The following is a 15,957-nucleotide window of genomic DNA, read 5'->3' on the forward strand; positions in this document are numbered from 1 at the left end:
TGCCGAGATCATATAACTCTTAAAAGACCTACACTGGCACCCAGTACATTTCTGAGCACAATTCAAAGTGTTGGTGTTGACCTTTAAAGCCCTAAAAGGCTGCCCAGAGGGGCTGGAGAAACCCAGCCAGATGGGCAGGGTATAAATAATAAATAATAATAATTATTATTATTATTATTATTATTATTACTATTACTATTATTATTATTTTCTCTCCTTAGCCTTGACCACCCACTTCCTTTGCTCATCTCTGCCCGTAACGAGTTTGGCCATTTGTTCTGCTTTCCTTGGTTTCCTCTGTTGTATATTTGGTTGAGTTCCTCTGTGTCTCATCACAGAATCATTTCATTCCTCAGCAACCTTTTCCATCTCTTGGGATGACTTCTGGTGGTTCCCTCCCTGCGAGAAGTGAGATTACAGGGAACCAGGCAGAGAGCCTTCTTGGTGGTGGTGCCCGCCCTGTGGAACGCCCTCCCATCAGATGTCAAGGAAATAAACAACTATCTGACTTTTAGAAGACATCTGATGTCAGCCCTGTTTAAGGAAGTTTTTAATGTTTGATGCTTTATCACATTATTATTATTATTATTATTATTATTATTATTATTTCTGTTGGGAGCCGCCCAGAGTGGCAGAGGAAACCCAGCCAGATGGGTGGGATATAAATAATAATAATAATAATGCCAATGGTGAAAAAACAGGAGAGCACCTGACCTTTCTAGAAATTACCGTATTTTTCGCTCTATAGAATGCACCCGACCATAAGACGCACCCAGTTTTAGAGGGGGAGAACAAGAAAAAAAATTCTCTCCCTCTCTGCGCAGTGCCTCTCCAGCAAAGCGGGAGGAGAAACAGAAGGGGCTCCGTTTCTCCTCCCGCTTCGCTGAAGAGGCGCTGTGCAGAGAGGGAAAGCTGTGTAGCGCCTCTCCAATGAGGCAAAGCCAGGAGAGCAAGAGGGATCGGTGCACACCGACCCCTCTCACTCTCCAGGTTTCAGGCGGCTACCTCTGAAGCCATGGAGCCTGCATTCGCTCCATAAGATGCACACACATTTCCCCTTAATTTTTGGAGGGGGAAAAGTGCGTCTTATAGAGCGAAAAATACGGTATCCCTTTAGCTCTAGTTGCAGCCTCCCCGCCTGCTTTTTTTTCCTTTTTAAAACTTCTGAGAACTCTTGCCTTCTTCCTTCCCGGAGAGGTGTGACCCGTTTTCTCTTTTGGTGGCTGGTGGTGTTGAACAGAGATAGTGACAGTGAGCTCCATGGACCTGGTGCCAGGCGACTGCATTGTCGTGCCCATGGATGGACTTCAGGTCCCGTGCGATGCCGCCTTGCTGACGGGCGAGTGCCTGGTGAACGAGAGCATGTTGACCGGTGAGGACAGAGCAGGGGGCTGGCTGGGGGATGAGCTGCTTTAGGGCCTGCCACTGGGCTTGGCTGGGTGTTGGCCATTCATCCTCAGTGGGCCTCTTTCCCTCCAGGCGAGAGCATCCCAGTGATGAAGACCTCTTTGCCCGAAGGCCCCCAAGCGACCAGCACTGTGTATTCCCCTGAGGAACACAAGCGTCACACGCTGTTCTGCGGAACGCAGGTCATCCAGGCAAGACCCTACGTGGGCCCTGAGGTTCTGGCAGTGGTCACTCGCACAGGTCAGCTTAATGAAGCGCAGAGCGGATTTGATTTAAATCAAATCGAATTAAATCAAATTGATTTAAAACACTGTTAGGTTGTGGGTGAACATATCGGATGACGCAGCAATTCTTCAAACAGCTCTTGTTTATTCACAGACCAGAACAGAACTGAACTGAAGGGTTCAGTCAGTCTGCTTATATAGAGCTCCAGTACAACGTAACTGTAACAATTTTCTAAAACTATCCAATCACTGAACGTCACTTTCGATCCCTTATTTGCATAACTATCTACAGTATCCCCCTGCTGGCCCAGGGTGAGAACTTCAGTACATAACAAACACGATTTAAATCACTAGTCAGTAAGACTTGATTTAAATATTTTTTTTACAGAAAGACTCGTTCTTGCTGGTATAATCTTAATACAGTCATACCTCGTGTTGCGTTAGGTTCATGTTGCGTCTTTTCAGCTTGCAAACGCGGCAAACCCAGAAGTGTATACTTCCAGGTTTCAGCACATGCGCAGAAGCGTTTTGCACATGCGCAGAGGCGCTCTATCATGCTCCGTGCTTGCACAGAAGCGCCGCTCTAGTTGCAGACGTTTCGGAGTGCAAACGGCACCCCGAAATGGATCATGTCCGCAACTAGATCATGTACCACTGCATTTACAACCAGATGAAGGTTTCATTATTCGAATAATAAACAATTTTTAGAGTAGTTTTTACAGTTCTATCAAAATTTCTGATTTGGGTATACTGTTAGAAGTACATAGACAGAAAATTATGAAATTATTGTGAGGTTTAATAAGTTAACATTTGGACAACTTTTCTGCTGTACTTTATTGGAAGGAGAAAAATCATAATTTCCTTAATAACAATAACATTATAGCATACGTATCCATGTTTGTTAACTGATGTGGTTAAACAATTTTTTTAAAAAACCACACCCTTAGACTTAAACTTAAAGCAAATGCTTATTTCCTGATGAATAGCCTTTGGACTGTACTGTAACTTAAATAGAAAACTATATTTAGAAAGATTTTTCCTCCAAAAGCATTTTATTTTTATTTATTTTAAGATATAAACTTTATTGATTTAACATATCATCTTACAAATACATTACAAAAGGTTACAGCAAAGAATGAAGAAAATAAAAATAAAAAGAACAAAAAAGAGTTAATAATAAGAAAAGAATATCAGTTATAGCATCATAATAAAGCATTTTATTTTAAAAATCCAATCTAAATAAAAAAAAATCTGATTTAAATTTTAAAAAATCATTTTTTTAATTAAAAAAACCCTGTTGTTGTTTTTTTAAAAAAACATTGATTTTTATCCACCCTCATGAAGCAGGATGTGCGTCCCGTCCCACCCCCAGGTTTTAGTCCCTTGGCTGAAGGTGCTGAGCATCTTTTGGACAGCAATCTGCTCAGCACCCCCCTGTGTCCCTGGAGCGCCCTTACTCTCCTGCGGCTGAGATGGCATTTTCTGAAACTGCAGCCTCATGGTCTCTGCCCCCTGCACACTCACAAGGGGGGGAAGGCCCCCAGGGCAAAGTGATTCTGAGCCTGCAGTGAGGGCCTCCTGCCCATGGGTTGGCTCTGCTGCCTGCCAGAGACCTGGGACTGTGGCTGCTGCTTTGATCCCTCGAGGTTTGCTGCTGCTGCTGCGGCACTTTGAACTTTTCCCTCGGCACATTTTGGGGTTCTGCCCGCCTCACCCCCTTCCCCTCCTCTCTCGCCAGGCTTCTACACAGCCAAAGGAGACCTCATCAGCTCCATCCTTCACCCCAAGCCACTCAGCTTTCGGTTTTATAAAGACGCATGGAAGTTTGTTGGTTTTCTCACAGTCTTGGGTAAGTTTGTGAAGATGTCAGCCCGCGGTTCGGCAGCCATGGAAAAGGCAAACTTCATGCCCCCCGGGATCGTGAGGGAGGAAAAAATTGAAAACAAAACTGCTAGTGTCATAATGCCACAAATCTATGGTGTGGTCGCCTTAGGAGTCCTGTGTGCAGTTATGGTCACCGCACCTCACAAAGGATATAATAATAATAATAATAATAATAATAATAATAATATTTTATTTATATCCTGGCCAGAGATGGGCTCAGGGCAGCTAACACCAGTAAAATTACAATAAAAACATAAAGGGGGGGGGGAACCAATTTAAAATACAGGTTAAAATACAATTTAAAATGCAGCCTCATTTTAATAGTAGCCCATAGAGCAAAACCATAAGGGGAGGGAAACATAAGGGTCAGACTGAGTCCAAACCAAAGGCCAGGCCAGGCGGAACTGCTCTGTCTTGCAGGCCCTGCGGAAAGATGTCAAGTCCCGCAGGGCCCTAGTCTCTTGTGACAGAGCGTTCTACCAAGTCAGGGGCCAGTACTGAAAAGGCCCTGGCCTTAGTTGATACTTCACTGTTGGGAAAGGTTCCGCAAAAGGGCAACTAAAGCAATCAAGGGGATGGAGTGGCTACCCTATGAGGAATGTTGCGATGTTTGGGGACTTTAGGGGAAAGGTGAGTAAGAGGTGTTGTGATAGAAATTTATGCAATTATGCACAGCATAGTATTGGGAAATGATACATAATGAATTGAAAAAAATGTTCAAAAGTACTTTCTCAAAAATCAACAACAACACACCACCCAGAGTCCTTTCTGTTGGGAATAATCCAGACTGAAATTCCCAGGTGTCAGAAAAGGTTATTTATGTATGCCACTACTGCGACCTGTGTTTTCTTAGCTCCAAAATGGAAAATGAGCAAGGTCCCAACCAAAGAAGAATGGCAACTTAAGTTGACAGAATATGTGCAGCTTGCAGACTTAACATATAGAATAAGAGAACAAGAAGAACGTACATTTAGAGAAGACTGGAAAACATTTATTGAATGTACGGGAAATAGCTGTGTACAGCTGAAAACGCTGGCAGCATTAAGATAAATTCAACAGTGTGGATAAGTTTTGATGGATGCAATAACGGAATACTGAATGGTACGGTTTTTGTAAAATATGCAGGGATTTATGATATGCAAAATGAACCATGGAAAGAGAAGAAGGGAGGTCATTGATATCTTAAGGATGTAAAAATGAGTACTTTAAATTGTATAACAGAAAATCTAATAAGAATTAAATGAATGAATGATAAAATTATGCACAGCATGCAGAAATGTGGATAGGAAAAAGTTTCCCTCTCTCCCATAATGCTAGAATTCAGGGTTACTGTGGGATTATTCCCTATTGTGGGATTGTGACAGTCAAATCTCCTTTCTCGCTCCTTTGTCCTCCAGCGGCTATTGGTACCGGCTACAGCATCTACATCTTGTATCGAAACAAGGTCAGTGAAGTTCCACGGGGTGTGTGTGTGAGGGTTCTTCTGAGCCCCCCATCCAGCACCCCTATTCCCCAAATTGAGAGGTGCTTCTCACAATTTAAGAGAGTTGTGCCTGACAATTGTGTCAGAGCAAGCCACCGCCCATGGAGGCCTACTGGACGCCACAACCCTTTGCACTTTGAACCCGGCTTTTCTGGCCAGCCTGCCAGGAAAGGCACCCTTTGGGTGTTTTGTTTTGCTTGTTTTAGCTGCACTTTTGCTGTGGACCTTAGCCCAACGAGGGGTTTAAGGCAGTTCCCAGGAACTCAGGAAAACCTCACCAAAGCATGGGGAGAAGGAGCCACGGGGAATACCAGCCGAGCACAAACAAGCAAGTCGTTGGCTCATTTTGACTCATGTAATAATAATAATAATAATAATTTATTATTTATACCCTGCCCATCTGGCTGGGCCTCACCAGCCACTCTGGGCGGCTTCCAACAAAATATTAAAATACCGTAATACATCAGACATTAAAAGCTTCCCTAAACAGGGCGGCCTTCAGATGTCTGGTAGTTGTTGTTCTCTGGTGGGAGGGCGTTCCACAGGGTGGGTGCCACTACCGAGAAGGCCCTCTGCCTGGCTCTCTGTAACGTCGCTTCTTGCAGTGAGGGAACTGCCAGAAGGCCCTCGGCGCTGGACCTCAGAGTCCGGGTAGAACGATGGGGGTGGAGACGCTCCTTCAGGTATACTGGACCGAGGCCAGCAGCAAGGCAGTGAAATTTAAAAATTCCAGGGCACCAGGTGAAGGAGCCTGGCGTAATGAAACTTTGCAAACCTGGGGAGAGAACCAGGAAGGAAATGAAGAAACGGCACACCAGGGAGGGCTCTCCTAGCAAGAGGAAGTGACATCACTGGGGGGGGGTCACAAAGGCTCCCCAAGGGGAGACCCTGGGAGGGCTCAAATGGGAAGAATCCCATTCCTAGAGTGTTAATAGGGCTGCCAGTATCGTGCCCAACACTCTGAATTGTTGCTGGTTGAGAATGATATTCCCCATGGGAAGAATGCTTGGGCATGGGATGGTTCCTGTGAAGGTGTTCCCAGGAGTCCTTCCATCTTGTCTGGCCAATAACACACACACACTTCAAAAAGAGAAGAATAGTCTCCTTGGATGTCTCAGAACCAGGCAGCACCCTTTTGTGGAGCGGGGTCAGGCCTCATCCGTGCAGCTGACGTCGCATTTCGGATATTGCAGGGAACCCTTCAGGTGTGGAGAACCTGGCTGCTGGTGAACCATGGGGGCTTCTTGAGGATATGCTGCGGCTGCAGAAGGCGTTGCCTGCAGAAGGTCGCCGGTTCAATTCCCAGCAGCATCTCCAAGTAGGGCCACTGCTGCCAGCCAGTGTAGGAAGTATTGAGCTACGTGGCCAAGGGGCTGACCCAGGGCAAGGCAGCTCCCCCATGACTCCCTGCATCCTTCACCCCAACAGGAAACACTCCGGCAGATCATTCTGCGTGCCCTGGATGTCGTGACGGTGATTGTGCCCCCAGCCTTGCCGGCTGCGATGACGGTGGGCACCATTTATGCCCAGAACAGGCTGAAGCAGCAAGGGATCTTCTGCATCAGCCCCCCACGGATCAACCTCTGTGGGAAGGTGCGCCTGGTCTGCTTTGATAAGGTGAGGGTCCTAGGGCGGTGGGGGAGTGGGCTGCTAACCTCACCTGCCTGTTGCCTTGCCCATGCTCTGACTCAGCCTGTGTCTCCCCTAGACAGGGACCCTCACGGAGGACGGCCTGGACATTTGGGGTGTGGTTCCCCTGGAGAACGGCTCTTTCTTGCCCCTCGTCCATGAGCTGCGCTGCTTGGACAGCGGTCCGCTGCTCTGCTGCTTGGCCACTTGCCACACCCTCTCTTGGCTTGGGGAGCAGCTCATTGGAGACCCTGTGGACCTCAAGCTGCTGGAATCCACTGGATGGGTGAGAGAGAGGCAGAGGTGGGAAGGGGAACCGATCTGAGCTCTGCTCTGCTGAGGAAACGGCACTGAGTTTCTGACTACAGCGAGCCATGTTTGCAAGAGCAAAAGGAGGGGCTGGATCTTGTCACCCCAGCTGAGGAACGGGAGGCCGCAGCTCAGCTGGAGGAGACAGAAGGGAGGCCAGCCCCAACGCTGGGATACGCAGCCATTGTGGCGAACGATGATGATTCTAGGCCCGTTTCCAGTCTGGCGTCTTTCATGGTTGCTGTTTTAAAGGAAACGTGGATTGCAGAAGGGACGCGGGTGGCGCTCTGTGTTAGGCGCTCTGAGCCTAGGACTTGCCGATCAGAAGGTCGGCAGTTCGAATCCCTGCAACGGGGTGAGCTCCCGTTGCTCGGTCCCAGCTCCTGCTCACATAGCAGTTCGAAAGCACGTCAAAGTGCAAGTAGATAAATAGGTACTGCTCTGGCGGGAAGGTAAACGGCGTTTCCGTGCGCTGCTCTGGTTCGCCAGAAGCGGCTTAGTTATGCTGGCTACTTGACTCGGAAGCTGTATGCCGGCTCCCTTGGCCAGTAAAGTGAGATGAGCGCCGCAACCCCAGAGTCGGTCACAACTGAACCTAATGGGCAGGGGTCCCTTTACCTTTACCTGGATTGTAGAGGTGGAGGAAGACCTCTCTGTCCATTCAGACCGTGGGGAACCAGAGCTGATGTCAGGAGTTGGGACCTTCTTAGTCTCCTTCCTCCTGTTAGGCTGCTTTCCTTTGTGGCTGCCTCCCTTGGTTGAAATTTAGAGGGTCATCTCCCTGGGGGGCAGCGGCCCTGTTATAATGGCGGTGGTGATAACAAGGGTCTAGATGTGCCCAGTGATCTGACAATGCAAGGTGGGCACCCCAGGCTGGGGGCAACGGAGGGGGAGCCTCTGCTTCCTCTAATGCCTTCCTTCCTTCCAGAGCCAGGAGGAAACTGAAGGGGACGCAGCAGAGGCACAAGCTACCCAGCTTTTTGGGACCAGAGCCCTGGCGGTGATGAGGCCTCCACCAGTGGGAGAGCAGCTTCATGGCAAGGTGAGTGTCACGGTCTGGTTCACGGGCGATCGAAGTCCCGGCTGGGGACATCGGGATCGGGGGCAAGATGGTGGGGTGGGAGCAGGAACGGGAGTCCAAAAGCCAGGAGTCAGGAAGCCAAGAGTCCGAGGGTCAGAGAGCTGGGAGTCAAGAAGCCAAGGGTCCGAGGGTCAGGAAGCAAGAAGTCGAGGGTCCGAGGATCAAGGAACCAAATGCAGCAAGGCAGGGAACGTGTTGCTGTGGCAAAGAGCTGAAGGGAAATGCTGACCTTATATCCCTTCCCAGCTCTTGCCACCAGGTGCTGTGAGTTACCAATCGGCCTCACCTGTGAGGCTGCACCTTGCCCCTTCAGAACAAACTTAGGAAGGCCCCAGTCCTGGTCACAGGGCCTGGCTCCTGCACGCACACCTGACAGTGAGGCTGTGGTGCATTTGCCTGCAAATAGCTGTAGAGTGTTGTGGAACAGCTCACATCACCCCCTTGCAGTGCTGGAGGGTTTTTGGTCCCATGGGAGAACAGGACCTGGGCCCCTTTCCCTCATCAGCCCTCCCTTCCCAATGTATGCTGTGATGGCAACACTAAAAAGTGAGCTTGCAGGGTGGAAGACTCCGGCTTCTCTACCCTCCCCCTTGCCAAGAGACCATTCTGCTATTCTGTGTCCGACTCAGGAACACCCGGCGCCTGTGGCTATTCTCCGCCGCTTCCCGTTTTCCTCAGCCCTGCAGCGAATGAGTGTTCTGGTGAAGGCCACCGGCAGGGGGCCTTCGCAGGCGTATATGAAGGGGTCTCCAGAGATGGTGGCCAGCCTCTGTGATAAGGAATCGGGTCAGTCTACACGTCCTTTCTGGTATTGGCTAACTTGGCTCTTCCTTCTCACCTGGTGTAACTACCTATCTGCTCTCTACTAACCCGCATACAGTACTTGGTTTCTCTTCTTCCTGGGTGTTGTGCCACTTCTATTTTTGCTGGAGCCATTGGGGGTCCAGGGAGGGGCGTGTTGGGCCCAGGAACACCCACGAGCATCTCCTGAGTAGCTGAGCAGTGATGGGGTGCTTAGCATCACTTTGATGATGGAGGAAGGTGTAGGAATAACGGAGGATGACAGGAGGTTGAAAAAATGAGGAAACACATTGTATAGTTTGCAGTAAGTTGGGCAAAGATATGGCAGCAAATAATGAGTCTAATGTCCCTGGTTGTTCAGACTCGAGAGGGCTGATGTTGTCTGGCGGCAACAAGGGCTTTGGTGTCACCCCAAGTGACTAGACGTGGTTCTTTCCTGGTCTGCACTTGGCGGCACTATGTCTCCCTCGGGTGGTGCTTTACTGGCATCTCCTGTGGGGTTAGTTGGAAGTTTGGAGTTGGATTGGTCAGGTCCTGATGCCAGGCCATGCTGGACAGCGGATTGGACTGCTGACCGCACACACGGAACTGGAACTCACAACGGACCTGTGGGGTTAAAATAATAGCCTAGCCCTGCCCCCAGGCGATCAGGGCCACAGAGCCACGTCACTCCAGATCCGGTAGCTGTTGACAAAATAGGTTGTTAAGGTCAAAGTCCTTGGATTGGCAGATGTGCCTGTCTGCTGGTGCAAGTTGATCTGAATTAGAAGCCAGATGGTTAATTGAAAACAACAAAGTGTTTAATTTACACTGAAATTGCCTAGGGTCCTGCAGAAGGAGGCGGGATCCTCCAAGGGGTGGGGAAAGGAACCCTCAGCAGCCATCTTCGGCATGTGGGGCTGTTGGGAGAGGTCTTCCTTTTGCAGCATTGCATTGCTAAACCAACCAACCCCCTCTCTTGGCATTGCAGTCCCTGCGGATTTCACCCAGACTTTGCGCCATTTCACCAGCGACGGGTTCCGGGTCCTTGGGCTGGCTTTCAAGCCCCTCGCTGCCATTGGGACATTCGAAGAGGCCCAGGACATGACAAGGTGCCTGGGAACCTGGCAGCGGCTTCCTCTCCAGCCTGGGCTCCCCTGCTCTGCCCAGAGGTCCACTGATAACGGGGGTTTCTCCTTGGGCCGGCAGGGACGATGTGGAGAGCGGGATGGTCTTCCTGGGGTTCCTGGTGATGAAGAACGTTCTTAAGCCTGAGACTGCTCCAGTGATCCACCTATTGCACAATGCAGACATCCGAACTGTGATGGTCACAGGTATCAGATGGGGAGGAGGGCGGGGGATGCCCATTTCTCTCTGTGTTTCACATTTGTTGCCATCTAGGTGTGGTGACGCGGGTGGCGCTGTGGGTTAAACCACAGAGCCTAGGACTTGCCGATCAGCAGGTCGGCAGTTCAATTCCCCGCGATGGGGTGAGCTCCCGTTGCTTGGTCCCTGCTCCTGCCAACCTAGCAGTTCGAAAGCACATCAAGTGCAAGTAGATAAATAGGTACCACTCTGGCGGGAAGGTAAACGGCGTTTCTGTGCGCTGCTCTGGTTCACCAGAAGCGGTTTACTCATGCTGGCCACATGACCCGGAAGCTGTATGCCGGCTCCCTTGGCCAATAAAGCGAGATGAGCGCCACAACCCCAGAGTTGGTCATGACTGGACCTAATGTTCAGGGGTCCCTTTACCTTTACCTTAGGTGTGGTGAAGTCCAGCACCTCTGTTCCTCTCCCTCTTCTCCCCACCAGGAGACAACATGCTGACTGCTGTGAATGTGGCCAGGAGCTGCCGGATGGTGAATGCTAAGGAGCAGGTTCTCTTCGTCCACGCCGCCCCTCCTCGCGGGCGGGATGAGCCGGCTGCCCTCAGATTCGTCCCTTCTGAGCATCACCTGGAGCAGCCCGATGCAAGTCCTTCCCTACCCAAACTTCCTCTGTGGGCACCCTGGCACAGCAAGTGCCCTCATGGCTTCCAGGGAGGTGGCACGCCCAGGCTGCTTCTAGGATTTGGGAGGGGGAGAGGCGGGGAATGCCACCTTAAAAGCTCCTGGGGCATCTTGCCCAATGTGGTCACCCAGGCCAGCTCTGCCCGTCCATGAAAAGAGCTGAGCTTGACCAGCTATGGGGCACCTGATGCCAGTTTTCCTTAGAGAGACCTCGCTCCACTTTGCTCCCTTCCTGGTTGCTGGCCTGCTGTGCATCTTGCAGTCAGTGGGGTTGCAGTGCCCACCTCCTCCCTCTCTGTGCCAGCTGCAACCTTTCCGTCACATTCCTGCCTGGCCTTGAGACCAGCCCAGGCACTGGGGCAAGGCTTGGGAAGGTAGGGGCATTGGGAAGAGGCCTGAATATCAACTGCTGGGTTTTTGCAGGGTTCGTACCAACGGGAGAGCTACTTCCTGGAGCAGCAGCACCCGTACCACTTGGCCGTCAATGGGCAATCCTTCGCAGTGCTTTGCGATCACTTTCCGGACCTCCTGCCGAAGGTAATGCTGGATGCAGGAGCCCTGCAGGATGAGAGGCAGAGCTTACTGCTGTTGCTGCTTCTGCCCAGCTGTCCATCCCCCCAAACCTCACCCCATCCTCTGGCAAAGGGTTTTCTCTGCTTACAGTTCCTAGATGCGCTGAATAAATGCAAGTCTGTAGGAGAAAGACTGCATAGCTCAGTGGTTAGAGCACCTGCTTTGCATGCAGAAGGCCTCAGGTTCAATCTCCAACTAGCGTCTCCATGTAGGGCTGGGATCAGTGGGGTGCAGTGAAATTTTTGTAGGGGAACAGCTTGCGAGGGCAACTGGGGTTATATCCTGCATGCTAGCATCAGGCCTCCCTCACTAACCCAGGCAGAAGCTTCCCAGGGTTTTGGAAGGAGTGGCTAGGCCTCTGACAGGATGCTAGAGCCCTGCTGAATCCTCCCCAAAGTTGGGCAGGCTTTGGGGAGGGGGAAGGAGGGCTTTTGGACCCTGTCAAAGCCTTGCTGCTCCCTCCCTAAGCCGGGCAGAAGCTTCCCAGGCTTCGGGAAGGAGGCACCAGGCTTTACTGCTTTAATACTCTCATTTATTGGCAACATTAAGGGGGCTAGCTTAGTCCCCCTAGTCCAATGCCCACACACCACTGGCTGGGAGGGACCCTTGCCTAAAACCCTGGAGGGAGCAACTGCCAGTCAGTGTAGGCAGTATTGAGCCAGATGGACCCAGTGGTCTGATGTGGTATAAGGCAGCTTTCTTTGTTCCTGTGTAAGTCCTCAAAGATCAGAAGCCCTCAGGGACAATCTCCAGGGGAAAAGGGTCCGGTAGCAGGAGGAGGCGAAGACCCCTCCTCTGCCCCAATGCACCCACCAAGAGCCACGACAGCGGGACCCGGTTCAAAAGTCCTGACCCTGCTGTGCACCTCATGGGGGCGTCTCTTCAAAGCTGGCACGATTGCTTGCTATTATTGATGATTATTCATCAGTAAGGTGATTGATTGGCTTCTTGTGCCACCTCTTAGAGCTGATGAATGTTCGCAGGGACGTTAAAGGGTGCTACATTCACCAGACTCTTATGTGGCATCACGTGCAATGCTGCTGCGGGGAGTAGCATTGCTCCCCAAAGTCAGATGCCCCAGAACTTTCCCTTGGCTGGGGAGGAGGAGAGGGGCGTTAAACAAAATTGGCCAGAAATCCACACGTGTCAATTAAAGATGGCCGATTCTTTGCGCCGCAAGCGCCCCCTAGCCCAGGAAACAAGGAAGGTGCCTTATTCCACGTCTATCCAGCCTCCGGCTCCCATCAGCCTCTGCCAGCCCATCCAGTGGCCAAGAATGATGGAAACTGTAGTCAGCATCTTGTGGAGGGTTTCAAGTTCCCCAATCCTGGTTCAGCATCTCCCCAGTAGGGAGGGGAATTTCCCAGCCTCACCAGCAGGTGTTGCCAAGGAACTTTTGCACACAAAGCCCAAGAGCTGCAGACCTCCGCTGCGGCCGCCATCCCACTAAGTGATCCCCCCTCCTTGTGTGAGCTGCCTTGGATGTATTGTGATTCTCGAGGCAGTGGCAGCTCTGAAACGGATTCTAGAGAGCCAGTGTGGTGTAGTGGTTAAGACCGGTGGACTCGTAATCTGGTGAACCGGGTTCGCTTCCCTGCTCCTCCACATGCAGCTGCTGGGTGACCTTGGGCTAGTCACACTTCTCTGAAGTCTCACAGCCCCACTCACCTCACAGAGTGTTTGTTGTGGGGGAGGAAGGGAAAGGAGATTGTTAGCCGCTTTGAGACTCCTTCGGGAGGTGATAAAGCGGGATACCAAATCCAAATTCTTCTTCTTCTTTCTCTGCCTTCTGCAGATACTGGTCCGGGCCACCATTTTTGCCCGGATGTCGCCCGACCAGAAAACTCTCCTGGTCCAGAACTTGCGAGACCTGAAGTAAGTCTGTGGCATTTTTAGGGGGGACGCTCCACCGCCCACCCCCACCCCACTGCCGGGATATTGTGGGGGGAGTCGCAAAGGTGTGTGATGGGCGAGGGATTTGTTCCAGAACCGCAGGAAGAGATGGCTTTCTCACTTCTGTGGGCGAAAGCAATGGAAATCCTTACGGACAGAGGGAAGAACCTTGAACTATGGCTGTGGGGCTGCCATTGCTCCAGACACTTTGGCTTTCCTCGTTGATAAAGTTGGAGAGAAGGGGGCGGGTTTGGTGGGGGGTGGGGGGTAGGGGGTGTTGGGCAGAATTGACATCAGGGCCTTCCAGCGTGTTGGCCCCTGGTGGAAGCGGGGAAATGAGGCTCCAACTCTCCTCTCCCATGTGTCGGTTCACAGCTACTGCGTGGGGATGTGTGGGGATGGTGCCAACGACTGTGGAGCTCTGAAGGCGGCCGATGTGGGCATCTCGCTCTCCGAAGCAGAAGCCTCTGTGGCATCGCCATTCACTTCCAAGATAGCCAACATCGAGTGTGTCCCCATCGCCATCCGGTAGGTCTGGGGAGAATCGACCTTTCTGGGACACTGAGCTTGTAGTAGATGATCCTCTTTCCCACCATCGTCTCAAAAAATGTAGCTCCTCCTCTTTAATTGGAACTAGAAATATTTTGGGGGGGCTCCTCTAAAAGAGCAGGGAACGCGGGTGCCGCTGTGGTCTAAACCACTGAGCCTAGGGCTTGCCGATCAGAAGATCAGCGGTTCGAATCCCTGCAACGGGGTGAGCTCCCATTGCTCGGTCCCAGCTCCTGCCAACCTAGCAGTTCGAAAGCACCTCATAGTGCAAGTAGATAAATAGGTACCGCTCTGGCGGGAAGGTAAATGGCTTTTCCGTGCACTGCTCTGGTTTTGCCAGAAGCGGCTTAGTCATGTTGGCCACATGGAAAAACTGTCTGTGGACAAACGTCGATTCCCTTGGCCAATAAAGCCAGATGAGCGCCGCAACCCCAGAGTGGTTCGCGACTGCACTTAACTGTCAGGGGTCCTTTACCTTTATCTTAAAGAGCAAGAGAGGTGCTTTTGGAAAATCAGTTATTTCCCTTAAAAAAAAAAAGTTGTGAACTGAGTGGCATGGACTTCACACATGCTGGCCACTATGGTAAATTTTGATGAAAATACCTTGTAAGAACAGCAGTTGGCAGAAAGGGAAAAGTTTGTCCCTTACAGAAGCAAACCCTTCTGAGTCTTCCTGCCCACGTGCATCGCTACCTCCTTAAAACACAAAAGAAACCTCAGGGTGGGTGTCCCAAGTTTTGGGCCCCTGATTTGTGTGGGATCTCATTAGAATTTATGTGCATGCAGTATTGGGGGGGCACCCTTTATATCTAAGTAAGGTGGCGCTGTGGGTTAAACCACAGAGCCTAGGGCTTGTCAGTCAGAAGGTTGGCAGTTCAAATCCCCGTGACGGTGTGAGCTCCCGTTGCTCGGTCCCTGCTCCTGCCAACCTAGCAGTTCAAAAGCACATCAAAGTGCAAGTAGATAAATAGGTACCACTCCGGCGGGAAGGTAACCGGCGTTTCAGTATGCTGCTCTGGTTCACCAGAAGTGGCTTAGTCATGCTGGCCACATGACCTGGAAGCTCCCTCGGCCAATAAAGCAAGATGAGCGCCGCAACACCAGAGTCGGCCACGACTGGACCTAATGGTCAGGGGTCCGGTCCCTTTACCTTTAAGGAAATGCAGGCAGGGGAAGAAGCTGAAGCCACAACAGGGCACGTTAAAATGTTCTTTTCTTTTAGGGGGGAAAAAAACACCAAACTGTTTCCGGTGCCTAGTTGTGCTTACTTTGGAGTGATCCCAGTGTAGACTGTGGATGAGCAACGTTTCTTAAGTTTCACTGGGTCTTCCCCACCCTGACACATTCCCCGATGTTAATTTTTCCTGGCAATCTTGGTCCTTTAGGGAAGGGAGATGTTCTCTGGTCACCTCCTTTGCGGTCTTCAAATACATGGCACTCTACAGCCTCGTGCAGTTTGTCTCTGTGCTCCTGCTCTACACGGTAAGGATTGCGTGAAAAAGAAAAGCTTTTGCCTTGAGTTTCCTTCCTGCTCTCGTGTTTCCATGCTTCTGTCAGGACCTTGAGGGCCAAGACATAGATGCTGGTGGTTCTGTTGAAGTTCCACTATTGTGCATTTGCAAGTTTGAGTGAGCTCCAGAGCACTTTCTGGTTGTATTTTGCAGCCACCAGTGAGAGATGTTTGCACACTTATAGACCCATATGCCAAAGACAGCACGGTGGACTTCAAGACAGATGGGATCCTGTATTTGATAGGTCCCTCTGGATTCAGAATACTAAATACTTGCCCATATGATCACAGTTGATTATTTCCTCAAGTTCTTCTCCCTTTTGTGGTGGGGAGGCCCGTCCTCCTCTCCAACTGCTTCTAATCTTTTGCATAAACCTGTGCATGCTATTAGGCCACTACAGCATCCCGTGGCAATGAGTCCCACAGGTTAGGATGTGCATAGCAATTGCAGCGCAAAAGCTCTGACCCATCCAGCCCGTTTTCCTGTCTCCAGGAGAGGCTGGTACTGTGCCGCTGTAATCTCAAATGGGAGGGGTGTGTAGGTGGCAGAATTAAAGGTAGACTGCTCCTGAACCGTGGAGGCTCTGTTTCTTGAAAGTGGGCACATTGATCGTCTTTCCACCCCA

General features: G+C 50.9%; 1 protein-coding gene across 2 annotated transcripts in view; it reads left to right on the top strand.

Annotated features, from left to right (window-relative positions):
• Window positions 1-15,957, top strand: part of ATP13A2 (ATPase cation transporting 13A2) — a 45,448-nt gene that overhangs the window by 23,243 nt on the left and 6,248 nt on the right. For both annotated transcript variants that reach the window (XM_081017306.1, XM_081017307.1), the window contains exons 11-25: window positions 1,241-1,372; window positions 1,480-1,647; window positions 3,370-3,480; window positions 4,913-4,959; window positions 6,427-6,615; window positions 6,707-6,913; window positions 7,865-7,978; window positions 8,647-8,803; window positions 9,789-9,909; window positions 10,007-10,131; window positions 10,610-10,767; window positions 11,230-11,343; window positions 13,175-13,254; window positions 13,648-13,800; window positions 15,207-15,303. In XM_081017306.1, coding sequence (XP_080873432.1) covers window positions 1,241-1,372; window positions 1,480-1,647; window positions 3,370-3,480; window positions 4,913-4,959; window positions 6,427-6,615; window positions 6,707-6,913; window positions 7,865-7,978; window positions 8,647-8,803; window positions 9,789-9,909; window positions 10,007-10,131; window positions 10,610-10,767; window positions 11,230-11,343; window positions 13,175-13,254; window positions 13,648-13,800; window positions 15,207-15,303 — 1,973 coding nt within the window. The remainder of the gene's footprint in view (window positions 1-1,240; window positions 1,373-1,479; window positions 1,648-3,369; window positions 3,481-4,912; window positions 4,960-6,426; window positions 6,616-6,706; window positions 6,914-7,864; window positions 7,979-8,646; window positions 8,804-9,788; window positions 9,910-10,006; window positions 10,132-10,609; window positions 10,768-11,229; window positions 11,344-13,174; window positions 13,255-13,647; window positions 13,801-15,206; window positions 15,304-15,957) is intronic.

Source organism: Podarcis pityusensis (genome assembly GCF_964106645.2).
Source record: "Podarcis pityusensis genome assembly, chromosome: 8".
NCBI classification, from domain to species: Eukaryota; Metazoa; Chordata; class Lepidosauria; order Squamata; family Lacertidae; genus Podarcis; species Podarcis pityusensis.